At 36.4% G+C, this 27273-nt stretch overlaps 2 protein-coding genes and 1 pseudogene across 7 annotated transcripts; 2 read left to right on the forward strand and 1 right to left on the reverse strand.

The window, feature by feature from the left end:
- The first annotated feature begins 9967 nt into the window (after positions 1-9967).
- LOC125196879 (cytosolic sulfotransferase 15-like) lies at positions 9968-11073 on the forward strand. Its single transcript, XM_048095539.2, has one exon. It carries the CDS (start codon positions 9978-9980, stop codon positions 10980-10982), a length of 1005 nt encoding a protein of 334 aa, XP_047951496.1. The 5' UTR covers positions 9968-9977; the 3' UTR covers positions 10983-11073.
- Positions 11074-14653: 3580 nt separating this feature from the next.
- On the forward strand, positions 14654-17375 carry LOC125192294 (uncharacterized; annotated as a pseudogene). The gene is made up of 4 exons (XR_016129030.1): positions 14654-15458; positions 15598-15697; positions 16902-17077; positions 17182-17375. The product of XR_016129030.1 is annotated as an uncharacterized LOC125192294 (transcript).
- A 76-nt stretch (positions 17376-17451) lies between these two features.
- Positions 17452-26589, reverse strand: LOC125192293 (uncharacterized). Of its 5 annotated transcripts, none has more exons than XR_007171355.2 (14): positions 26463-26589; positions 26227-26328; positions 25690-25809; positions 24169-24987; positions 23283-23364; positions 23123-23196; positions 21619-22474; positions 21235-21533; positions 20197-20303; positions 19261-19408; positions 18726-18878; positions 18421-18577; positions 17765-17979; positions 17452-17689 (listed from the first exon to the last, which is right to left on the reverse strand). XR_007171355.2 is itself a non-coding variant. In XM_048089831.2 (14 exons), the coding sequence occupies exons 1-13, from the start codon at positions 26502-26504 to the stop codon at positions 18443-18445; spliced, it is 2853 nt and encodes a 950-aa protein (XP_047945788.1). In that variant the 5' UTR covers positions 26505-26589; the 3' UTR covers positions 17452-17979; positions 18421-18442. The 5 variants fall into 5 exon arrangements, 3 of the variants coding, with proteins under 3 accessions (XP_047945788.1, XP_047945787.1, XP_047945786.1); XR_016129029.1 differs by having other exon boundaries at positions 17452-17697; XM_048089831.2 differs by having other exon boundaries at positions 17452-17979; positions 21619-22269; positions 22354-22474.
- Between the last annotated feature and the right edge of the window lie 684 nt (positions 26590-27273).

The following is a 27273-nucleotide window of genomic DNA, read 5'->3' on the forward strand; positions in this document are numbered from 1 at the left end:
AGCAGTCGCGTGAGACTCAAAGGTCCCAGCATTCGTGTGAGACCCGAAGTCCCCAACCCTCGATCCATTAAAGGATCCGAAGGAACCACTAAATGTGGAACCAACCGACCCACTCGAGGTGGATCCACTAGTGAGCCCATGGGTAGTAGTATGCACCCAAGGGGTTGTTGATGAAGATGGATAGAGCTCGGGAGTTGGCATCATCGTGGTGGATGCCATGGTGGAGGAAATGATGGCGGCGGTGGTGGCCGGAGTGGTGGAAGCGGCAGAGTTTGATTCGGTCGACATCTCCAGCAAAGGTGATTATAGTTTCGAAAGTTTTAGTTTCAGTTTTAGGTCCAGATCCCTTCAAAAGCAAGTTATATCTCGTCTTGCGATTGCTGGTTTTTAGGACTTACAAGAAGGAATACAAGAGCTAACTGAATCGAAATTACAAATGAGGATTCGAAACCGAATAAACTGTAAAACAGGAAATGGCCGAGTCGAGGAGTCCTCTTTCCGCAAGACGAGATACGCCCCGGTAGTGCTCTTCGGATTGGCGTTTCGTCCCCAAAGATAAAACGGCTACGTCTCTGGTGAAGCAGTACCGCTATCAACAGAGCTCCGGCGAACTGGATGGAGGAGAGGGCAGAGTTTCGACAGAAGAACAATGCAGAGGGAGGAGAGAGTGTATGATGCAGAGTGGATTCTAGTTTCTGATATGAGAATGCTAGAATGGCTAGCCTATTTATAGGCTCGGTCCACTGCAGGGGGTCAACGGCCATAATGGCCGTCATTAATGCAAGGACAAGGACACGGGCACGGGCACGAGCACGGGCTCGGGCGCGGGCTCGGGCTCGAGGCTCGCGGCGGGGCGGGCGGCGGCGCGCGCGTGTGGGCTCTACAGCCCATCTTAGTCCACTATAATTATTCCATGTAATAATCCTTCTTATTAAATACTACTCCCTCCGTCCCGGCTAAGATGACACATTGCTTAGCCGGCACGGGGTTTTAGGAATTATTGGTTAAAGTGTTTAATTGGAGAGAGAAAAGGTGAGTGTAAGTATTAAAGTAGAGAGATAAAGAAATATGGATATTTTAATAGGAGTGAGAAAAAGTGGTTGAGTGTATTAATTGGAGAGAGAAAGTTACCAAAAAAGGAAATGTGTCATCTTAGTTGGGACAAACTAAAAAGGAAAACGTGTCATCTTAAGCGGGACGGAGGGAGTAGTTTAATAAGGTTGTAACTTCCAATGTGGGTTAATTAACTCTCTTAATTATTCCCTAAGCTTCTCTCATAGCTCATTAAGTTTGCAATTTTGCACAACTTTAATCCCTTATTTCTCACTCACCGGGAATCGGATTTGAGAAAATGAATATACCACGGTCATATACTCCGAACGTAGATCGACGCTATATTATTTAATTTCACAAAATTAAATATCTCGTTAAAATTATAATTGGTCAAAGTTCATTGACCGCATAGATTCCAACAATTACAATTAATAATATGATGCTTAATATCTGATACTAAATTAAATTACAAGAATAAAAAAGACAAAGAAAGAGATCTATAGTTCAAACTCATCGTTCTCTTTCTGTAAATAAAAAATATAACTGTGATTAAACATAGAGATCTCCAAATAAATTTAACTGTGAACAAACGTAAAGTAGTTTAAAACTTTAAAAGAGTCTCGGAAATATATATATTAGAAAGAAGAAGAAGAAAGGTAGTTGTGGACTTTGTTAGACCATCTCCAACCATACACCAAAACTCATTTTTGGTGTAGATAATTTCTTCAATCGTATACCAAACGCAAACCCATTTTTGGGTTTTTGAATGGATTAAGACCAAATATGGTGTTTACTCCAAAATTTTGTTAGACAAATACTCAAAAATGGTGTAAACATAAATATGGTGTAAATGGTTGGAATAAAACTACTTTTTGGTGTGACATATACTCAAAAATGGGTTTGAGTTTGGCGTGAATGGTTGGAGATGGCCTTAAGAACGATATGATATATGGTTCATTCGAGAGGCACGTGGGCTTTGTTATAGGTGATATAATTTGACAGGCTTTACGCTCTCCGTGCACTAGTCCCTAACATTTCCAAGGTAACCAATGTGACCGAATTTCTCTTCTAATAGCATAGTCTTTTTTGATACTACGTAACATTGATAATTTCATTGAGAGGCCGATGACTCAGAGTGGTGGCTTGTGTAAAAAGCCATTCGTGACCAACAAGGACGTTGGAGGATTTTGTTTACAAACATAGTTTGGTGATGTGGTTGGACACAGCCTCGATCCTAGGGGATGCGATTGCGTATGTGAAGGACTGCAGAAGCGGAATTCGGTCGGTTCCGTTTAGTCGGTTAACCGACTCCTACATTTTTCCAAAAATTGAGAACCGAACCGAAATGCTCGATGATCTAATTAACTAGGTAATCAATGATGGCAGCTGTTGTGACAGAATAGAGCAATTGTGTAATTGAGACAAATAGAAACGTAAAGAGACACATAATTTACGTGGTTCACCATTGTTGTGTTGGCTACATCCACGGGCAGAAACAGAGAACAGATGTTATTCAAATTGTTATTAGATTACAGAGTTATGTGCCATAGACTTATCGTTCAACTAGTGGCAAACTATACAGATTCAAGACATACTAACAATATCTTTTTTTTCCTCCGTAAAGTTAATTGATAAACCAGATAGAGAAAGAGAGAGAGCGCGAGCCGTTCTAGATTTGTAAAATAGATTTTGGGCTTACTTGTGTTTATAAGGAAAGTGATGATATATACTCAACGCACGCTAATCACATATGGAGTAGTATTTAAGAATCTATCTATCCGCTACAGCTTTTATGTTTGAAAGAATGAAATAAACCATTACTTACAAATAATTTTCCACTAATTATATTTCTAAATTTTGCAATATGCTTGTATTTAGGAACTAAATTACTTATGATCACTCTTAAGTTATAATTAAAGTGTAGGCAAAGCAAAGTATATAGAAATCCTTGTACTGATGTATTTTATTTCATACTAATGCATTTTGTTTCATCAGACTCTTTACAATTTTTTATTTTATTAGGTCTTTGTATCAATGAATTTTTATTTAAGAGATTCTTTGGTTAGATATTTATTTAGCAACATAAAAGTTAATAAACTTTTTTGTGCTAATTAAATTTATTTATTTATTTATTAGTAGTTACTTATTTATTTTGAAATTAATTTTGTTGCAATATCGACTTAAAAATTACTGAAAGATTAAAAAATTTATAAATTGTGAATGGGAAATATCAATAATATTTTTTTTTTTTTAAGTTCTTGAATCGATAATGTAACGGAATTAATTTAAAAACATAGAAAAAATAGAGATTTAATAAATTAAATTCTGAAGTTCGTTAAATAAAGATTCAACCAAAATAAAAATAAAAGTATAAAACATCTTCAATCAAAATACATTAGTATAAGGACATAATAAAATAAGAATTGTAAAACGATATAATAAAGCAAATCTATTAGTACAAAAATCTAATTTTGTTTGTAAAATAGCTAATGAAATAAAATGCACTATTAATACAAGATACATGTGAGAGTGATCAATTGATAACTCATCATTTAATTGCTAACTACAATTAATTTAAGACCATAAGATTTTAGAAATCTTGTGGTCTACAATTTGCCATGTGTAATTTCGTTTTTCAATTTTTAATATTAAAAAGCTAATAGCAATTATCAAATTGGGATTTAGAAATATAATGTCAATACATTGTATGAAATACATCAACACAAAGACATGACAATGTCAATACAATTTCATATTGACATAGTACAAGCATTGTATTGACATATTATGTGTCGTGTATTGATATAAATCTGTTAACGAAATTTATGAAAATTTTTATTAAAAAAATTCAAATTTTTAAATCGGAACATATGCAAGTGAGATCTCGTTAGAATCCTTATGAAATTATCTTTAATTTGATATATGTTGTGCGAAAAAATAATTTAAATCGAGAAAGTTATATGCGTTTTAAAGTTATGGGATATTTTTCAAAAGTTAGTTATAACAAATTTATTGTAAATTGACCGTAATACCATTATTGGCATTTTTTTTTATCGCATTACATTCTAGGGCTATGATCTAAGCCCTTGATTTGAATATCTAATGTGCTATTATTTAATTGAAGTTAGCAATTAAGTATATATTAGGTTAGCAATATAACATTCCCCTTGATACATGTCTATGGATCTTTATAGTTTTAAATTATTTTACTAATTACCTATTGCTATTTGGTAACTAAAATATTAAGGCCGCGTTTGGTACACGGAATTGGAGGTGTAGAATTGGAATTGAAGCCTTCAATTCCAAATCCATTGTTTGGTATTATAAAAATTCATGGATTTGGAATTGAATTCCAATTCCAAATCCTCCAATTCCACAATTTGAATTCCATATCAAAAGTAGTGGAATTCCAAATATTCACACACGCTACACATATTTCACACATTTCACACACTACACACATTTCACGCATTACACAATTTCATACATTTCAAACACTACACACACAACACATATTTCACACACTACACACACTTCACACATTTCACACACTACATACACTTCACAGATTTCACACACTACACACATTCCAATTCCAATTCCAATTCCAATTCCATGTACCAAACGAAACCTAATAGAATTATGCTATTAGTAATTTGCATACTTTAAATTATCTTTTTTGTACATTAATTTTCTGAAATACTATATTTATACACAAATCAATTCCTAGCATCTTGTCTAGTTATCTTATAAGTACTACTCCCTTCATCCCACAAAAGATGGCATACTTTCCTTTTTAGTTTATTCCACAAAAGATGTCACATTTCTCTTTTTGGAAAAAAATTCCCTCTCACATGAATATAAAAATTATATTTTCTCTCTCCATTTAACACACAAAACAAAACCTTCTAAAATCTCGTGTTATCCCATAAATGTGATATCTTTTAGAGCATCCACAATGCCGGCTAGCCAATCGGCTAGCCGAACCATTGCAAGCGGCCAGCCCGAAATCGGCGAGAAAATCGGCGTGGGCTAGCCAATTGGTTGGCGCTGGCCGATACGCTGGCCGCCATTGTGGCGTGCCGATCGGCCAGTGATCTGCCAGCGCCCTTTTTCATTTTTTTTATAAAATTTTTGAAAACCTATATAGACGCGATTTTAATTTCATTTTCATTTGCACCACTTGTTTTAACGAGTTTCCTCTCTCTCTAAATTTCTGTACAAGAGCATCATCGAGCGATGGATCACAACAACGAGTCCAGTCTAGCGACGAGTGGATCTCAGACTCCCCACGGTACCCGCGGGATCTGGATGGGACCAGATGGGCGGGCAGATGGGCCCAGGGTTTAACGTCCCTTGCAATCAGTTGATGGGGATGATGGCTAGAGCGCGGGGGGGGGGGGGGAACCGGGGGGATGCCATGGGGGATGTCGGGCGGCGGGCAGGCCGACGGCGGTCAGGGGTGGGGAGGTATGCCCCAGATGCAGCAGCAGATGATGCATCAAATGATGGGGATGATGCCTGTCTGGCAGGGAGGGATGCAGCCCGGGATGCAGGGGTCACCGGGGGGGGGGGGGGGAAGGGAGGGGGGACACGGTCTATCGTCCCTCTCTGGATTTTTTGACCGCTTCGTCTCACACGTCGACCCAAGTGGAGACACAGTTCACTGGCGATGACCTTTTGTCATTGCATTACATGGGGATCGATCTCGGGGATCCGGACACTCCCGTTCCAGCGGGGTGGGCCGCGGCGAAGAAGAAGAAGAAGACGAAGGGGAAGGCCAAGACGGTCGGCGAGTCGTCGCAGCCCGATGTTGACGACACCCCCGCTCGGAGGAAGTGGACGGAGGATGAGTACGCCGGGGTGGCCAAGACGTGGTTGACGGTGTGCGATGATCCGCTAGTTGCGAACAACCAGCGGGTCGTCAACATGTGGGCAGAGATTAGAGCTGCCTACAGGAGGAACTGCCCGCACGGGAAGGACTACAGCGGGGAGGAGTGCCGGAAGGGGTGCGAGCGCATCAGGGCCGCGGTCGGCCGTTTTTCGGGGTTGTACGCCAACGCCCTCCGTCAGCTCACTAGTGGGCAGAATGAGGATGACGCCCGGAGGATAGCGGAGAGTCAGTTCCCCTTGGCGGGGAAGTATAAGGATTTCAACTTCTGGGAATGCTATGTGTTGCTGAAGGACTCCGAGAAGTTCCGGACGGGGTGCGACGCTGGGTGGCCGAAGAAGCAGAGCTGAACTATTCCGGCGACTACAGCGGCAACAGCGGCAGATCCCACGACCTCCCCCCGGATGCTGAGGAGTTTCCGTCCCCTCCATCCTTTGCTCGTCGCCCTCGCCCGGTTGGACAAAAGCGAGCGCAACGGGTAGCGTGGGGAGGATCCCCCCTATCGCCCCAGGAGGTCATCTCGGCAACCCCCCCCCCCCCCCCCCACACGCGAGTACACCTCATTCTCGCGTCAAAAAATGGAGGAACGGATGTACAAGGTCTTCCAAGAGTGGAAGGCCGTAACTGATCCCACGGAGAAGATGTTTCTCCACTCGATGCTCGAGAACATGCGGGTGGATTTGAATGCCTTGAGGGCACTGGTGGGGGGTTCCGACGTGGGCTCAAATACCCCGGGTGACGGCGACGACGACGAGGAGTAGAGAGTGGCGGGGCTCGTGTGTGGAAGCCCTTTTTTTTAAAAAAAAATCATGTATTTTTTTTTAATCTTTGTACTTTTTTTTAATGAAATGAATTAATTTTCCCGTATATGTGTCGTAAATTTAATTCCGTAATTTAATCGTAATTTTAATTCCGTAAATGTAGTATTTTTTGAATTATTTTTTATTGCAGTTGGCCTATGGCTGGCCTAAATCTGATGTGGCAGGTGAATTTTTAGTGCTGCTGACGTGGTAGGGAGAGAGAGTGGCTGACCTATGGCTGACCTAAAGCTACTATGAATGCTCTTGTGGGACGGAGGGAGTACTTATTTTTGAGACCCATGGACTAGCTAGTCAAGTAGTCGGTCGGCTCACTTTTATTTTTTCGGTTTTGTCTAATTCGTTTTTATTTCCACTTATTATTACTTATCTTGTTATTATAGGAGCTTCAGAAATTGACAAGTTTCATTTCGACGTGTTTCAATTATTTTTATTTTCTAATAGTATTGCAATGAATATATATGATCCAAGTAAATAGAATGGTGTAAATATCTTGAAATGCACATTTCTAAATTACTAAATTATTAGTATATTAAAATGATGATTTTAGGTGCCGTACTAAATCACCGAGTGACAAACTCGTGGTTATATGTGCTGGGGTTTGGTGCCCCTTGCACAGTGAAAGACTTGTACAAAACAAATAAATCAGACATGGATTTATTTGACCGATTATGTGATTAATCAATTCACATGTTAAACAGATAATTGCATGCTAGAACGCAAATAATTCATGCTTAGAAAAAGTAAATCCTAAACATGAATTCTATGGTTTAGAGTTACCGATTTGATTCTCCAAAGAATCGTCGATTGCTCGCGCCTTCTCCACGTGATGATCTTCAATACTAGACCACAGATCTTCTGACTGGTTCCCGAACTGTATCCCGATATCAGGGTGGGCTGATCTTATCAAAATACTAGGACTCGAATAAAGAAGACAGAAATTCCTCACGGAGGAGGAGCTGAAATTATCACGGAGGAGAAAATCAAATAAAAAATTTCGCCCTCCTTTAGAGAAAAGGAACGAAAATTATATTATGAGAATAATAATAATTCTGTCTCATTTATTCTCCTATTTATATTAAGTTCATATTGGGCTCAGTCAGGGATCTATGGAAGGTTTTGGATATGGGCTCCCCCAATTATTTTTTTACTAATTAAATTAAACCCACAATTTAATACAAACTTATATTGGAATATTACGAGCAGCCACTACAGAAGTAATATTGCACTCCCCATCCAAATCTGAAATTACAAGTAATCCGGGTTTTCATTATTTATATTATTTATTTCCCGCGCTTAAGATATAAATGTCCATTAATTAATTAATGTCTGCTATGGACTTAATTAATTAACATCTTATTAATTCCAAGAGTGGACTTAGCAAGAAACACTTATTTATTATTCATAGAGTAATAAAACTCCAACTGGCCAGTTTCCCGAATAATAAAACCTTGTTCGAGCTCCTCTTGAGGACATTATCAAACGAGACTCACCTCGCGCACGATTCAACATAATAGCAATCCTAGCACCGCTAGATATTAATCACCACTACCCAATATATCAGGATTATTGGGTTGCGAAAAACCCGCACCATTTGATAAGTCAAAGTAGTGCATAATCAATACCGTATGCTCAATGCTAACGTATGTAGATTAAGAAATAGTTATTTATCAAGACCTAGTCTTTCAGTAGATAGCATAAAGACACGTCTTGCTGTTAGATCCATTCAGTGCTATACCACACCAACGTCATCTTGTTTCAGTAAGGCTTAGAAATAATCGGACTGACATTGCAACCTTTCACGATAGGTAGTCTAAGCCTATCTGGGTTGTGAAATTCTTCTTTTTCTTTTGCAAAGCATTGCATAGAACCGACTGTGTTACCTTAAAGTGGACGACGCCCACAACTAGTCTACTAAGCAAAAGACTTAGACTTTCTTTGCTTCTTATACATTTAAATGTTTATAAAACATCTTATAAATGCACAAGCAAACACAATGTAATAATATACTGATTCTATTCGTGCGAAATTGCGCGAATAATACTGAATCGGGTTAAAAGTGGATTATAGAGTTTTACGTATACAAGCAAGATTCTATTCGAGCGAAACTTGCTCGAAACATGCTTTTCAGTATACCAAACCTAACAATATGGATGTTCGGAGATGTTGTAATTTTACGTAATCGATGACTTTTGCTGCATTAGTTGATGTTGGAGTAATATTTTTTTTTATATCTATTGAATATTAGTACTTTATTAAAATGCTATGACATTGCATGTGCACAGGCTACACTTTAAGCCTTTTTTTTTTGTTGAAGTGGTTAGATCTCCTTGAAAATAAAACTCACAAACCACTTTTAAATCAATAATGCATAAAATAAATTGCATAATTATTAGTAATATTCAAACTCTAAACAGTAACTCAAGATTGGGTTGTATAGGTTGTATAGAGATTTGAAATCAAAAGTGAACAATCTTCCAAATCGTACGTTTGTACGTAGTACTTGAATTAGGGTTTAGACTTTAATTCGGGCAATTTGTTGGGATCATTTTTACTTTCGCAAGAACTCAATTACATCTTTTTTTTTTTCCAAATATTATCACAAATTATATGAACACGAAGAGATCCATAGTTTTATTTAAAATTTTGAACTGGTCGTGATAGATGAGATTGGGTTCATACTATTACAATCAATTCTATAATTTACGTGTAAAAGTTTTCTAAATTAGTTACTCCCTCCATCCCCGATTAGGAGTACCCGATTAGGAGTAGCACTTTGACCGGACACGAAATTTAAGAAATGTAAAGAAAAGTTGGTTGAAAAAGTTAGTAGAATGTGGGACCCACTTTTTTATATTAGTTTTATAGGAGTAATAAAATGTGAGTGAAGTGAGTTAGTAGAATGTGGAACCTACTTAATATTTATGGTAAAAATAAAGTGTTACTCTTAATCGGGGACGGACCGAAAAGGAAAAGTGCTACTCTTATTCGGGACGGAGGGAGTATATATTATCGGATACTTAGTTCTTTTTCTTTTATTCCAGCCACTCACACATTTCTCGTGCAATGTGAATTTATGACTGATTAAAGTAGCTCGTTTAATCTTTAATGTAATTAACCCCACACGATTTAATAAAGTACTACTTAAGTACTATAAATACATGTCCCTATGTCTTGAATTTTGCATCACACAGAAATCAAGAAATCTTAGGAAAATGGGCATCACCAAAACCATAGAAAACCAACCCAACACACCATCATCAGATGAAGTAAGCCAAGAATGCAGAGAATTGCTCACCACACTCCCAAAAGAGAGAGGGTGGAGAACTTCAAATATCTATCTATACCAAAACTTTTGGTGCCAACCAAAAGAAATTGATGCCATAATCTCCATGCAAAAGCACTATATAGCAGAAGACACAGATATCATAGTCTCCACCATCCCCAAGTCCGGCACCACGTGGCTCAAAGCGCTGTGCTTCGCAATCGCCAATAGGTGCCTCTACGCCCACGACTCGACCACCCACCCCTTGCTCACTTCCAACCCCCATGTGCTGGTCCCTTTCCTCGAGTATAAACTATTTGCAAACCAGGAGATCCCTGACATGTCGCGTCTGCCAAGGCCCCGCCTCGTGGGGACCCATGTCCCACTAGGGGCCTTGCCAGAGTCTGTCATGGAATCCCAGTGCAAGATTGTATACATGGTGAGGAACCCGTTTGACACATTTGTTTCCATATGGCACTTTATGAGTAAGTTGAGGCCCGACTCCTTTGGCCCGTTGTCGATCCAAGAGGGTTTCGACATGTATTGTCGGGGAACCATAGGGTTCGGCCCGTACTGGGACCACATGTTAGGGTATTGGCATGAGAGCCTAAGAAACCCTAACAAGGTTTTGTTCTTGAGGTATGAGGATGTGAAAGAAGACGCGGGCTTCCAACTGAGGAAGCTCGCGGATTTCTTAGGGTTTCCTTTTAGTGCTCAGGAAGAGGAAGAGGGGGTTGTGGAGGGAATAGCAAAGATGTGTAGCTTTGAGCAGATGAAGGAGTTGGAAGTGAACAAGAAAGGGAAGGGTGCCATTGTTGATTTTGAGAACAAGAATTTGTTTAGGAAAGGTGTGGTGGGAGATTGGGTGAACCATTTCACACCAGAAATGGTGGAGAGATTGAGCAAGATCATGGACCATAACCTAGCTGGTTCTGGTCTGTCCTTCAAGATTTGATTAAGTGTCATACATTATTCATATTGTTATATGTTGTATCGGTGTATCCTCTATCATATAATAATCAAATTAAATAAATTGAATTTCTTTCTCTAGCGTGTTATATTCTTAAACACCACATTAATTGATTAGTTCTTTTTCGGATCATTGTAACACGCGTGAATTAACGATTAATTAGTGTCAATCTATATCGTTATCATGTTCGTGCCCTTATCGGATTGATAGGATAAGAACACGAAAATTTGGTTCATGTTGGGATCGGGTTAAATTTGGATCAGTTAACAGATTCTTGCCGTGTGTGGGTTGTGGCGTTGTGCCTGGGTTTTCGTTGAAGCAGGTCAAGTTGATTGAAGATTTTTTTAATAGATTACGTTTGAATTTGGCCTTACTAATTGAGTCATTATGTAGTTCATAGACGTCGGCGACGCCGAAAATGTACAAAAAAACGTTCTATGTTAGAATTACTTGAAATTCGCATGGTGCTTGTGAATCGGGCTAGAAATCAAAACATGATGTCGCAATGATAGACGGTGGATATTGTCGTAAAAGACAATATACTGTTTTTTGGGTTCAATTTTAATTTTATAGCTTTTGTTTAGTTTTCTTTTTTTAAGTTTTTAGGATTTTATAAATGTTTATAAATAGCGGATGTTTGTTTTGACTATAATTTTAATTTTATAAATATTATTTTCGTTTCGAGGAATAAGGATTTATTGAAACTTCCTAGACGTTCAGTCATTTGTATACATCTCTTTCGTCATTATATATCTACTTGGTAATGAATTAACAATATGACCTAGACGATTTGAAAGCGAAGGATGGAACGTGAAATTTGTAATTTCAGCCAAAATAGTGTAAATGGCATTTCTATTTTCTGGAAATGCTGGAATATCATAATGTCAACACCACTCTACATGTATTAATTATTGGCGTTAATATGTTAGGTGATTATACCCACCATGTCTTTTTAAAAATTTAAATGAGGTGCATTTATTAATGGTCGTTTACTTTTTAAAAAGCTCTTAACAGCAAATTTATTATATAATAAAAATTGCATTATTACGCGACTATTCTTTGTTCCCCACGTAGTATTTAATTATTGGATGGCTTTTTAATCAACTATTGCAACCTTTGCAATGTACCCTCGTATCCACGAGAGACGCCTTCCTATTAATTACTCATTGAAATTTGAAATTTAGATAGTTGCGTCGGTTCACTTTTTAATACTATTATTTATATGTGATAATAATTATTTAAATTATGAAATTTGGACAAATTTTGATTTATCCTATAAATTTTGAAATTAAAATATTAATCATAAGGTTTCAATATAATTTTTTTAATTGTCACATCAATATACAAATTGACATCTTTTTGTAATGTTAAAAATGATAATATTCAATAAAGTAAAAAAGATAACTGAGAAAATAAAGAAATGCAAAAAAAAATATTTATTTATAATGAAACACGTCATTTTGAATATCATTAAAAGACATCATTTTATGCATGGATAAGATAATTGAGAAAAATTGAAACTTCATGCTTTAATATTTTAATTTCAAAATTTATAGAACAAACTAAAATTTAACAAAGCTTCATGATTTAAATCATTATTAACCCTTTTTATATTTATATGATGAAAGGCGGTATAATTTGGTAAACTAAAAGTACATATGTTATTCAAGGGTCATGTTAGATTGACAACTATCTTAAATTGATAACTGGCAACTATATCAACAACTTATGCTATGAATGTCAATACGAAAGACATTTGTATGTCATACTATGTCTTCTGTTGACATCTATATTTACATGTGTACAGAAAACATACGTATGTCAACTATATTTAGTTGACATACAGATACATTCAGTTAACATCTACAATATAGATTATTGGCATAATTATCAATTATTAATTTAAAATAGTTATCAACATACCATATCCCTGTTATCCAAAATAATTACACTTTTAATAAAGTCGCAATTTAATATTTACAAGTTATCCCTTCTTATTGATTATTATTCGATTAGCTATATACACCTGGTCCCACATAAAATAGGGATAACGATGTTTGAGCCTATTTTAACATTATCAATGGGCTCAATATTGAACGATGCTCGTGGCAATATTTTTATAGGTAAATAGATTAACATTACAAATATACTCGTCACTTATTCAAAATTCCGGCCAACTAAAGTTGACATGATCATTGGAAGCTGATTCAACGTTCAAAAGATTATATGTGAATAAATATAGTGTATAGGGATGTCAGTTCAGTCTAAATTCAATAAGATGGGCCAAATAACCCGCTAAACTTAGAGGATTAGGGCTGAAAAAATTGCAACCAGATAAGCAATTGGTCCAATCGAGCCAGCCCGCTTGATTACGAGATACTCCCTCCGTCCCAAGATAAGTGACTCATATTCCTTTTTGGGACGTCCCAAAATAAGTGACTCTTTTTTTTTTTGTTCTCTCTCTTACTTTTTCTCTCTACTTTATTAACTCTCTTACTTTATTCACTTTCCACTTTACTACCAAAACCTCATTTCCTTAAATTTCGTGCCGAAAAATTTGTGGTTACTTATCTAAGAGAGTATTAGGTTTCAATATTTTTAGAACTTTTTTATTCGCTCTTTCCAATAGTTTGCGATACATATACTAGCAGCCGCAGGAGGTCACTTTTACGTAACTCCCCACCTCCCTTACTTTTCTTCAACCGCAAACCCAATTAGTGAAGCAGTTGCAAAGTTATAATATCCGCACATACATTGGATATTGGCAGTGGCGGACCGTGGAGGTATGGGGTTCCCAGCCATTTTGAGCTTTAGTATATACTTGTATCACCCTCGTGCCATGCACGACCCATATTATTTTTCTCAAAATATGAAAAATATATTTGATATAAAAAACCATAAGGATGTATTAAAATGACAACACTCGTTATTATGACACCATACCACAACCATTGGATCTGAAAATCGTGTGCTTGTCAAGCTGCCATGTGGCAGCGTTATGCTGAATCAATTAAAAACGCGGAGGGGTAAAATAGGAAATCTTTAATTTTTACATTACCAGATTGCAGTGTTATTCATTGAATATTGCAGTCTTACCACAACAATATTGCATCTTACCACGACTGCAATATCTAGGTGGCGTTCGGTTGCCATGACTAATTATCATGAGACTATCCATTTAGGATTAAGTTGGAGGATTATTTTAGTTGGAGGGGGGAGGCTATGACTAATTATCATGAGACTATCCATCTAGGATTAAGTTGAAGGGGTCGATCTTATGAACCAAACATGATACATATTTAATCATGAGATTTAGTCTTGCCAACCGAACACCCCCCTAATATACTAAGTAATATGTAAGAAAAAAATTGAGTCATTTCCTTATATGATAATTTTTTTCTCTTTTTTTATACTTTACTCTCTCTTACTTTATTGTCTTTACTCTATTCATTTTATACTTTATTCTCTCTACATTTTCCTCACTCTTACTTTTTTATCTATTTCCAATATTCATTTTTTAAACTCCGTGTCAAAAAGTTTTGTCTCAACTATGGCGAAACGGATGGAGTAAGTAATATGTACTCATACATTGATGAGAAAAGAGCACGGGCGAAGCCAGGATTATAAATGAAAGAGAGCAAATTATATATATAAAAAAATATTTGAAAATTTGATAACGGGCAAATATAAGAAAATTTCAAATTTTTTGCAACATGGATGTTGAAATCGACCATTATGCTGTTCTAGGACTGCCTTCAGGTGAGGAAGGTGCCCAACTATCGGACCAGGAGATTACCAAGGCTTATCGGTCTAAGGCGAGGGAGCTGCATCCGGACAAAAGACCGGACGATCCTGACGCACATGCTAATTTTCTAAAGCTTCAAAACTCCTATCAAGTTCTCAAAGATGAAAAGGCTAGAAAGTTGTTTGATGATCTACTTAGAATTAAAAGGGAGAAGGTTCAGCGCCAAGGACACCATGATTCCAAGCGCCGGAAGATGATGTCAGATCTTGAGGAAAGAGAGCGGTGTGCTTTTTCTGTTGACCCCACTATGAAAGCTCGAGAGGAGGGAGAGAGAATATCTCGGCAGCTGAAGCAGGAGATTGCTAGAATTATCGCTATGCATTCCAAGCAAGATGGAGCAGCAGATGGTGGGTTTAGGGTTTAGGGTTGGACAAGGCCAAGGTTCTCAAAGTTTCATGGGAGAAGACTGGTGAAGGTTACACTGCTCAATTTTCAGAGAATTTGGTTTTGTAGAAGATGTAGTCATCAAAAGTGCTAAGATTGTAGTTATGGAATCAGAAGATGCTGCCATTGCTCTCTCATATCCTCTCCTTGTAGTGCCTCTTCAACCTGCTTCGTCACCAGCTGTATTTAGTGCTGAGAAAAATGAGCATGAGGGCCCTAAATTGGGCAATCTTGTTGGTTTTGAAAATTCAGTGTTGGAAAAAATGAAAAAGGTTAGTTTCAGAATCCCCTCTCCTTTGTTTGTTTGTTTGTTTGTTATTTATATCAACTGGATACGCTAGTGTAATACTGGAAACTTTAAATCATATGAAATTTCCATGTAATAGCTTTATCATTTTTTGGGTATCGCAGGCTGCACAGAAGCAAAAATGGAAGAAGAAGAATTACATTGTGGAGCATTGAGAGGTTGCGTCAAACCTACACTTCTATCTGTTTCAGTCTCAGACAGAAGGTAAGTAGTTTATATGTCTTCTTAACAGTTGGGTAGTGTTGTAATGTAATGATATGCTAAGATCTGAGAATGCAAACGCCGAGTTCCTATTCTTAGGGTGGTTGATGAATTGCTTGTTTAACACTCTGATATTTGTTTCTTTTCTCTTTATTTGAACACAAAAGCATTCCAACTAAAAAAGAGAAACAAGATAAGTCTTTGGAAATCTATTACTACAAGGCAAATGTTACTGACCTGACAGTTAGCCATTCAATTCAACAACTAAATCTTTATGAACATGTATAGTATTGGCTGGTGATGATCATGCTATTGTCTGAATCCGATGTTGATTGATTATTGGGGTCCTGGCTACGCGTTCAATTTGTTTCCATCTTACATAAGAGGGACTATTCAATACAAGTATATCACACGCTTGTTAGTCCTTCGCTTTTGTATTAGGACAAACAGCTAACTTTAAACTCATTTCATTTTTAAATTTTTGATCACTTACACTTTACAGAGTCTGTGATTTATATCCATTCAGATAACTTTCTCTCTTTTATTTCGCTTATGAATGGCCTATTTGGGTGGGGTAGGGCTAGCAACAGATGGTGGCTACGTGTGGCTCTATTGTAATCTTAGTAATAGAGGCTAATCATTTAATGGGTAGAAGAAATAATCCTTTAAAATGCATCACATGGCGTCATAACAAAAAATGTCATGATTCCGACAACACAATGGATTAGTGCCACAAGCTGCTTTTTTTTTTTGAAAATTCATACAAAACTTTAGTAAGTTGTTGGATATGATGTGATATATGGAATGCATTTTGGCCAAAGAAAAACATAGGGTGTTAATTTGGACAAGATGAACTTTATTAGCACAATTTTGACATTTTATAAGTTGAATTGAAATGCATATTATTAAATATTGTGATAATTTAAAAATCAATTATTTAATTTATATACTATAAGTTGTTGGTATGATGCAATGGAATATGAGTCCTATTTTTATTCTATTCATTTGTTAGGTATGATGAAATCAAGAAGGGATGAAAATAAAATGTAAAGAAATAGTCATTTTATTTGTATCTTCATTCCATTCCAATTTCAATCTCTCAGCATACTTGACTGTAAAGTGAGGATGCTATTACTATCTAATCACGGAACCACTTGTATCTTTGGGCTGTTTTTTCTTCTTGACAGATATCTACCTGATTTGACAGATATACCCTCCAATCAATGTGCTGCCATCCTTGTCTCGTGTAATGAAGGTTGGCAAACGTGGCAGTGTTTATTATAGTATTAATCTATGTTTGAGAAATTTTCTAGCATTGCTGCTGGAATATGTTGTAGAGTGCCATTGGTGAGGGAATGACACGTCTCTGATGTATCTCACCAGGTTACTACTTCCAAAAGTTTGTTTCACTGACTCTGGTTTCCCCAGACTGGCCCAAGGATAACACTTGAATTCACACTAATTTTGTTTTCTTCCACTATTCTCAGCTATATGCAAACTATGCCATTGGGAAGGATGTCCAGGCAATGAAAGTCGTGATTGGAGTTGGAGAGAAGACCTGGTCTGTACATGTACATGGCTACTTGTTGTATTAATTCTCACTGGTAACTAGTTTTGTTACTAACTCCATATGGTTGTACAGCTGTATCTTGATAAATTCGAGACGAAGTTTGTGTCACAAGGAGCCTCCTATGTTACTCACAACATCTTCTAGCGCGTGCAGGTTTTAAGAAATATAAAGGAAAGTTGGATGAAAATTAGACCATTATTTAATAATAATCCTTTAACATTTTGACAAAAAGATCATACAAATACAAGCTATTCACAAATAAATCGAATCATAAGAAGAATAAGTAAATAGGTTTATACATATGCTATTTTCACTTACTACTGACAAATCGAGTCTCGTGCTGCTGGCATCAATGCCCCTTGTGGCGCATATTACAGCAAACTGACTGGTGATTCTTATTGCAGACCACTGTAACTGGATTTCTTCTGCAACGCTAATGAGCTTTTTTCATCAACTTTTTCAATGCATATATGTAATAATGTTTCAATTTTCGCACGTACGATATTATGAAGGCCAATGTTTTCAGATTTTTGCTGAGATTTAGCAGCTTCTTGATCCAAGAGTTCCAACTACGCTCATTCTAAACAAATTGGAATCAAAGTAGCATGAAACAATCGAACCTCCAAGGACCAAACCGCAACCACTCTCCGATTATATTAGCTCATTTAGAAACTCCGGGGCTTATGGAAGGTTGTTGTTCTCTGGAGTATTGCTCCTGTTGGCAAAAAGCAAACTATCATTATAATCCTACAACCACTCTCCAATTATATTAGCTAGTTTAGAACTCCGGGGGTTTGGATCCCCTGCTGTGGCACAGTGGATGCTGTGGACATCACAGCCCCCATTCATGAATAAAAGGAAATAATCTAACTTACATAAAAATCAATGAAGGGTTGTGATGTGCACATCATTCCCCATGGTGTTAGAATTCAAGGATAACTATATAAGTTGATAACCTTGATGCTTATGTAGAAGATAAGAGGAAAATGGACATTGATTTCTTAGGTAATTGAGAAGGGAAGGATAAAAATATTAAGCTGAGCTCAAAACAGTTAGAGAAGCAAGAATGTATATAGTTTGGACAAGACTGGACCAGGCTCATTAGCTTCAACTATTGCAATGAATTCAAATTGCAAAAATAAAATGAAGTACTTACAAAGACCTCACAATGGAAAAAATCATATTTCTTGACTCAATTCCAAGGGTTCTAGGTGCCTTTGAAGCTGAATAGCAGGTGAATGCCGTGAATTCCCTTTCTCCTCCAACGGAATAAGTTGTCCGGCAAATAAGCACTTTATGATCCAGTAAACCGACTGCATAAGATTAAAAAATCATGTGTCATTATCCCTGTGGGCATTTCCTAATACGTCCTTTTCATTTTCCTAATACGTCCTTTTCATTTTCCAATTCAAATGAGAGTTATTGCAGCATGAGATGAGACCGATGGCATCAATAACTAACCGTTACATGTATATTCTGGTCCATGGCACATTGTCTCAAGTGACGAGAAGCACAACTCTCCTCCTCAGCAACAAGTACAGCCATTGAAATTTTCCCAGTCTCAAGAGTCTGTATCAAACCTTGCAGAGTTTTGAAAATCTGCCCACCACCATGCTGACCAGGATACAGATCAAATAAGGATAGAGCCATGAGTTTTCCGTCATGAAAATGAGATAGTAGCATCTTATCATGCATGAGTAGATAAACCACATTCAAATTACTGCCAAATTATGAAGATGAACAGATTTATGCTGTTTAAACCTTATGGACCTACTACGAGTAAACAGAAAAATGAAGGAATCTAATATCAAGAAGGAATATATAATTGTCTAGGCAATGTTGTCCATTAGTATATTTCGGGCAATTACTTCCCCAATCCCACCATACAATTTCACAGGATGTCGTCGGCGACAAAAACATAAAAATTACAAGAATCCAAAGCTCTTTGGCATGCATATCGTTTCAAAATAATAGTATACAAGCATATGTATCATACCTTGAGAATGGTAGTAATGTTTGTAAAATATTTGGTCTTTCCATGAAGCATGACTCCAAGATTGTTAAAAACAAGAGAATGAGTGTTGTACTTGACAGCTGTATAAACTTGGTCATTTCTGCTTATATTCATGGGCAGGATCATGTACCTGAAATTTGAAACATCAGAACATGATGAAATGAAAAAATGCAAAGAAAAATTAATAAAGAAACCATAAACAAATTCAGAACGGACAAAAAGTTAAGAACCTTAACAATAAGGGATTGGTGGCACGTAGTAATTCATAGGATACATGTCAAATTGATTAAGATTGAGGGAAAAGATACAAAAAGTTTATTAGTTACACAGCCAAAGCACTAAACCCTATACCCTAAAAGAAGAGGATAAAAGCAAAACCTTATGTACATATAAACATAAGGTATCCGATACTAAATAGCATGCTGCTTAATAAGATGGGCCAAGTATAATTATGTCCACTGCTATTCATTGATAGGTGATAGGTGAGTGAGTATCTACTCAAGCAATGTACAGAATGCATAGGTTTGTAAGGAAAGTTGAAGCAAAGCCTCTTAAGTCTTAAATGTTTAATCACTCGACATGTCCATTTGTGGAATGTCAAAGTGCACAAACCTACATACCTTCTCATTTTGAGAAAATTGTCTAATAAATTAGCAATGTTATTTTACCAATAGATATACTGTGCACAGAAGGCTTCCTACTAATTTAGAACATGTAATATATTTTATGTCAATTTTAATTATCCTACTCCGCTGATCATGTGTCTACTATAAATTCTCCTGGAGAAACAACTTTCAGGATCAGAAAAATACATATAGATGCAGCAATCAAATGTCATTATTATTTGGTACACTGAAGTATTTACCTGAAAGAAACATGAAAGGAAATATTACTCTTAACAACATATCACAAACATACCTGTTTGGCTGCACGACAAAACCTGCTGCAATGGAATCAATAAGCCAATTAACTCTGAGTACATATGCATTCACAGCACATCCATACAAAAACTTGAATGATTGTATCTGAGATAGCAAAAGAACAAGAATTAGACATTTCCACACTGCAAGAGAATATTAGCAATTACTATCTCCGTCCTTTAAAATTTTTAATGCACAATTGGTAAAGTAAGAGAGAGATGGAAAGAAAAAGTGATTGAAGTATTATTAGTGGATAATGGGTCCACCTCATTAGAGAGAAAAAAGTTGCATAAAATAGAAAGTTTCTAATTTTAAGACATGAACCAAAATGGAAATAGTTATATTTTTAATGGACGGAGGTAGTAGTAGCCATCTTTTAGGTGTAGAATAAATTTATAATACAATGTAAAATGCAACTCAATATTTATGAAGGGCAATATCAGGTTTTGTAAAGTAGATACCTAATGTAGGAACATATTCTGCTTTCGAATAAAACTTGTATGCCACATATTAAATGTCAAAAGACAAAATAACATAGTTTTGCATTCAAATAGTGGCCATTGCTCCCAATATTATTACTTAAATTTTGCAACTAGGAAGAAATATCTAATACTCAAAATGTATAGAAACTAAGATGTTGAAACAAAACAGAACCAGGTGCTGAGTCCTAGTTCAGCAAACTCAACTTTCACTAACTCCTCTTCTAATTCTAATCCAGAAATATGAGCTACATTTCTAGTTACCAATTGTAGGAAAGACATTTAATAAGAAGTTATGAGCCTCTTCGTATGTCATGATCCTTATAATGCAGTTTTTCTGAGTTCATCATTGAGAAACTCCCCTAATAATTTCCCCCTCGACTCCTAGTGAAATGATTAATCTACAAACCAAATTTATGTCCTTTGAAAGTTTGTCTTCTTTTCTTGATATTTGATGGGCAGCCTTCCAAACGATGGGATGAAAATTTACGCAGAAAAATATATACATGCTTTATATACAGCTGAAGATTGAAAGAAACATTAAAGTCGGCCCTAACCTTCTTTAAACATAAAACAACTGGAAGGGCCCGAGACTTGGACCTAGAGCTTCTCTTTCCCTTTGCGTTTGCAGATGGAATTTGAGAGAGAACTATGCCACCATATTTTCTAATGAGACCATCAATTTCCTTTTCCTTTTGCTGAGAGAATCCAGTAAGCAAAAATTCCATATGCTGAAATATCAACCTTTTTTTCTTCTTATCCAAGTTCACTCTTAAATATCTGTCCATCTGTTGAGCTCTAGACTCAAGATGAGCACTGGGTCTAGTTAACCTTTTCGCAGCTTTAGTAGAATAGCCTGCAAAGATGTTAAAAGTCGTTAATATAGAACTATCAGCGACTCAAATTTATGAGTCATTTGGAAGTCAGGGTTTTAATCTTACAAGGTTTTGATGCAGTTTGCAACTTCCGAACTTTTTTGTTGTCTGGAATGTTTGTTTCCTTTTCAGAAAAGTGAACTCGTTTCCGCGTTGGTTGCTTTTGGGTACTTTGATTTTCACATTGTAATAGCTTTGGCTGCAGTTTATCACAGGGAAAGTGCTTCACCAAGCTTTCTAGTTGTGTTTCTTCAACAAAATTTTGCCTACAATAAATAGAATCCTGGAAGTGGGATTCTGTTCTATGGCCAAATACAGGAGATAGACTTTGAGCAGTATTTTCTTTACTTAGAATTTGTAGGTCAGCCCCAGCCTTCACCTCTATCAGAAATGAACATTTCTGAAGACTATCTTTTCCAGAAAGAATAGTGTGACTGGGCAACGACACACTATAATCCCTAAGAGAGGCTGATCGCCTAGAAACTTTATCCTCTGAGACATCGTTATCAGCTGTTTGCCTGGCAATATTTTCTTCTTCAGCTGGCATATTGTAAATATAAGGGGTATGTAGCACATTGTCTTTCTTAGGTTCAATTGTAATAGGAACAACTGGGTCTCCATAGTTTAGATTTGGTAAAGAACACAGATTTTCAGGAATACTAGATGGCACAGCTGAGCAAAGGGGGTCCACCAAGGATGCACTTGAAGATCCTACATCTTGAGAAAGCAACATAACATCATTTGCTCCAGAAAAATTTTCGCTGCGTATGCTCAGCTGAGAAGCTACTAAGGCCTGTTTACCATGATTCTGGACAAATGAGTTCACATCTGGAGCAGTATATGCAGATTCTGACAAAAAGCTAGTTTGAGCAACAAAAGGTTTTGGAATGCTGCATTTCTTAGTTGCACACTTCACTTCATTCTGCAGACATAGATGTACATAATAAGAAATGCAAAAGAGGGAAGGTCAAAACTAACTCACAGATAAAAAGAAGAGACAAACAAACACACTAATCATTTTTGAGAAAAAAAATAGAGATGACTTGTCACTCTCCTATTACCAAATTGTTGCTTCAGTTTTACCAAAGCATGTCTTAAGACTTTCAGTTCAGATTAGTTAAAGTTTTTCTTGAGGTATTAAGAGCTTGTTATACTAATTCTATTAAGTTTTTTGCTAGTAAATCATATACTACATGTTACTATAGGGATACCAAAAGAAAAATTGAGTTCAGATTAGTTAAAGTTTTTCTTGAGGTCATTAATAGCTTGTAGTTCTAATTCTATCAAGTTTTTTACCAGTTACTAAAGGAATACCGAAAGAGAAATTCAGACGATTTATTTAAGGTAAAACATATTAGAAGGTACTAAGTGAACACTGGCAAAGTACGCAAAGTGCTTACGTGCTAAATAAATTACTTTAAACCAAAAAGCACTTAGTAGAGGAGTTTCTTTAAGGTTGTGCAAAGTTGTTCCAATAGAAATTTTTTATCATATTAATACATGTATCAGAAATCGTAATTTATTAATAATAGTTTGATGAGACAAAAATGCAACATCAACATTTACTTACATTGCTTGACCATCCACCAAGCCAACGGCTCTGGAACCTTTGTTGAACAATGTTTGGTATACAATAATCGTTTTCTGCAAAGAGAAGAGAATTGACTAGTTGTGCTCGGAGTTGTTTTCAAACGAAATAAAAGAGAGGGAATAGGTAAAAAGAACTGTACCCCTATCTCGAAGCCTCATAATAGGAGAAGAGCTCACATAACTTTTATTTGGATTGCTTTCTGGTGTGAGTGTATTGACTTCCTGAAGATTGGACAAAACAGTAATCAGTGCATTGTACAAAACTAAAGGTGCTGAAAGTTTACATTAGCATTTGAAAATTTTATAAATAATTAAATCACATTTAAACAAAAGGAAAAACTCAAATGCAATCAAAATTTATTTAAAACATCACCACAGAACTTTGATGTTATCAGGAAGATGCTATGCTTCCAGCCCATTGCGTACAGTTTTATTTTAAGTCTCAACAAACATTTGAGCCTATCAACAAATTACTAACTAAAATGCATAAAGTTACTATGCAACCCAATGCCGATGATTGCCATGGAAAACCAGGATAGCTGCAGCCAGTGGGTTAAATGGCAATGCAGAAGCTAATGTTCAGTATGCATTGAAATTTTCAGAAGTGACAACATTTACTCAAAACTGAAACCTACTCTTCAGAGGCTGCGGATCAAAAAGAGAAAAGGAAAAAGTCATCTGGATCTTGTGAGGCAGGATAAGTTATATTGCCAGGGAAACTTTCAACGCTACAGCTACACCAAGTGCATGTGCATCGGAGGTGTTTCACCAAAACAAATAATTCAGTTACACTATTATAATGTTTTAATATGAATCTTGCCAACAATAAACTAAGGAAAAAAATTGTGGGAACAGCCTGTGTATACGAATTCTCATTTTGATATCATATTGCTTTACTGTGTTATTGCCCTCCCCTGAACTTTACAAATCAATAGCCTGTCTAACATGCAATGCATATGGTTTATTGAAACATAGATGGAAAATTGTCAACAGAGAAATTTGAATCAGGATTACAATTTTCCGAACCTCTGCTGAAACTGAAGGAATGCAGTTTTCCTGAAATTTAACAGCCCTCGAGAAATCATTGCAGTGACCAGCATCAGTGCCCACATCACAAGATAGACTACAATTTACCATCTCTTGTGCATCACTGCCACTATATACGGCAGCAAAAGCCTTTTTCAATTGTATGCCATTGTCAAAATTATAGTTACCTGAATTTTCACAAACAGAAGCACTAGTATTCTTGTGTTCAACTTCATCATTATGCTCAGATTCCAAAGTATCCTTAACTCGAGATACACTTAACTCATTTCCAGGCAACTCACTGAAGTGAATACCAGCATCTTCATACACAATTTCCATAGTTACATCATCCAAGTCAGATAAATTATCCATGTCACTTGTCATGGAAAATGAGTGAGCAAAGGTGCTTTCCCAAACTTCCAACCGTGCTTGCTTTAGCTTAAGGGAAGCTTCAAGTATAGCTGAAGCTGAGGAAGATTTTTCAAGTGAATCACTGTTGATTAATTCATTAATGACCAGTGCTTCAGATGCTGCAATACAAAGCTCTACGGCATCAGATGCAGCTTCAGAGAAATGTACATTGTCATTAAACTTCAGCAGTTCGATCTTTTTATCATCCCTCTCCGACTCTTCCATTAGAGTGCAATTTACTGCACCAGCATCCGGATATGTACTTAAATTAGCATCCTTCCGAACTTCTAAAGTTCCAATAGGTTGAGCCACAACAGGATAATTACGCTCTGTTTCACATGCATCATAACTTAGAACTGCATTTTCTGAATCACTATCTGATGACAGACAAAGACAAAAGTGTTCTACCTTCAGAAAGAAAAGACATAATGTAAGCCAGATTCTGTACATAATATGTTTTCAACTGGTAAAGAATGTACTGTAAAGCATAGATTTCACAATAATGGACAAGAAAAAGGTCCTAGGATACAGTCAAAAAGTGTGCAACAGCTCGTGGGACAATATGAGGAAGATAGCCACATTACGATTTCTCAGTTCAATAGTTACCAATGTTTCTTGACCTTATTTATTTTTCACTAGAAACAGCATCATAACTTGATAAGCACAAATACCGTTTTAGCATTATGTATGAAAAATAATATAATGTCAGACGTAGTCATAGTTACAGTCTAGAACATTTAGAATCACGAACAAACACTCTATTTATCATCTAGCTTAAGCTGGACAAGGGATAGGTACATAACATTTTCTAACCTATTCAAGCAGCCTAAAATAATGCATCTTTTTTGGGCTAGTTAATGATGATGATGCATTATTGCATAGATGCCATAACAGAGAAAATAGAGGAAGAATAGGAGAATAAAAGTTTCAGTGTAGGATTATCATTCATCATTAAATGCACACAAAGTCTACCTCTTTACCACTTTCTTTAAATAGATTTCGAACATAAGATTGGGAATATAAAAAACTCACAGTCACGGACAAATCCCCATCTATCTATTGTAACGAAGGTAAAGGAAAACTGAATCCATTTTATCAGATGAAACTTACATCATTAGCAGAGTGAGCACAACTGAAGGGAGAACTATCAGTTCCAGAGATAAATAATTGACCAATATCACATCCACCTTTGTCCCTCAACGAATCTCCACTGTTAAAGTCTCTAAATTCCTGTTAAATACATTCATGAGATTATGGCTCCAAGAGATAAATTTTCTAGTAGAATATGACATAAATAATTTTCACTGCATAAGTAAAAGATATCTGGCATTTGTCTCCAGCAGAAACAACAAGCTGAAATTGGTTGTACACTACTTCTTTTAAGTAGCAACAAAACCATTTAATTCCTGTCCATGTTTTTGCTCCCCATTTAAGCATTTCAATACTGACTGCCGCCTGATCTGATAAACTCCCCTATTGCAACAGCAACTTCAACAAATAGTATACACTTCACATGTACATTTTAAAAGTTGATCTATATTACTAAATCGAGCTAGCATTGACCAAATGAGAAACAAGTGAAAACACCTAGTATATGCAGCACGAAGTTTAACAAAACATATAAGAGAAATTCTGCTTTTACCATACCTCAACCCGCTTCTCAAATGTTATGTAATCTTCCTCCATGGTCTCGGCATCGAACCCTTCCTCATTGCATTGCTGAAGCCAGACAGGCAACCACGTATCCTCCTGCCATATGCCCAAGATAAGAAATACGAATTCGACCATACAGAAAACTAAAAATAAATCACAATTTCGCAGAAAACATAGATTGCAGTGGCGAAGCAAAGGGGATGGAACAATTGAAAATAAATAAATCTTACCTCGGAGAATTGTGGAGGGCGAAAACCAGCTAATCTTCCCATAGAGTAATTTAGGCGAAAGAGAGATTATTATGCCCTCCTAAAAGTGCAATTCCGGCGATTTTTTGGCGCCAAGGGTATTGTTTCCCGGGAAATTAAGTATTGAACACAATTTATATTCATTTTCAGCAAAAGAATTTAGAAAACAAAAATAAAAGTGGAAAAAGGCCCAGCCCAATAACTAATTTAGGGCAACCATTATGGGCTGGGAATCAGGTGACAATTCCAATCTTTTTCAAAAATTAAAGAAGAGGATGTAGGCCCAGCCCAACATCCAAATTTTTATTCTTATAAATCGCGTAATCAATTAAAATTAAGTGGATAGTAAAATATAGTTACTCAATGGATGATAGATGAAATTGAAATTTAGTGGATGGTAAACATATTTAAATACTTTTATTAGATACTCACTTCGTTTCGTCCCTCACTAAGTGATGCACTCCTTTTTGACACGAGATTTAAGAAAATGAAATTTTATTAGTTAAGTGGAAAAGAATAAAGTATGAGAGTGAATAAAATATAGAGGAAAAAGCAAGAGAGAAAATGTCAAAAAAAAGGAAATGATGAATTTATCTTGGGAATTTCTAAAAAGGGATATGTTTTAGTTTTTCAGCCCTAACTGTCTAATTTTATCGGGCTAATCAGACTAGTTCATTAAATTTGGGTTGAATTGACGTCTTTATATTTTAGTACTTCTTCTGTCCCATAATAGATGATATACTTGGTTAATGATAAGAATTTTAGGAGATATTGTTTTGGGGGAAGAGAAAAT

Source organism: Salvia hispanica, chromosome 4 (genome assembly GCF_029641045.1).
Source record: "Salvia hispanica isolate PSC_SH4W2 chromosome 4, Shi_PSC_v1, whole genome shotgun sequence".
NCBI lineage: Eukaryota > Viridiplantae > Streptophyta > Magnoliopsida > Lamiales > Lamiaceae > Salvia > Salvia hispanica.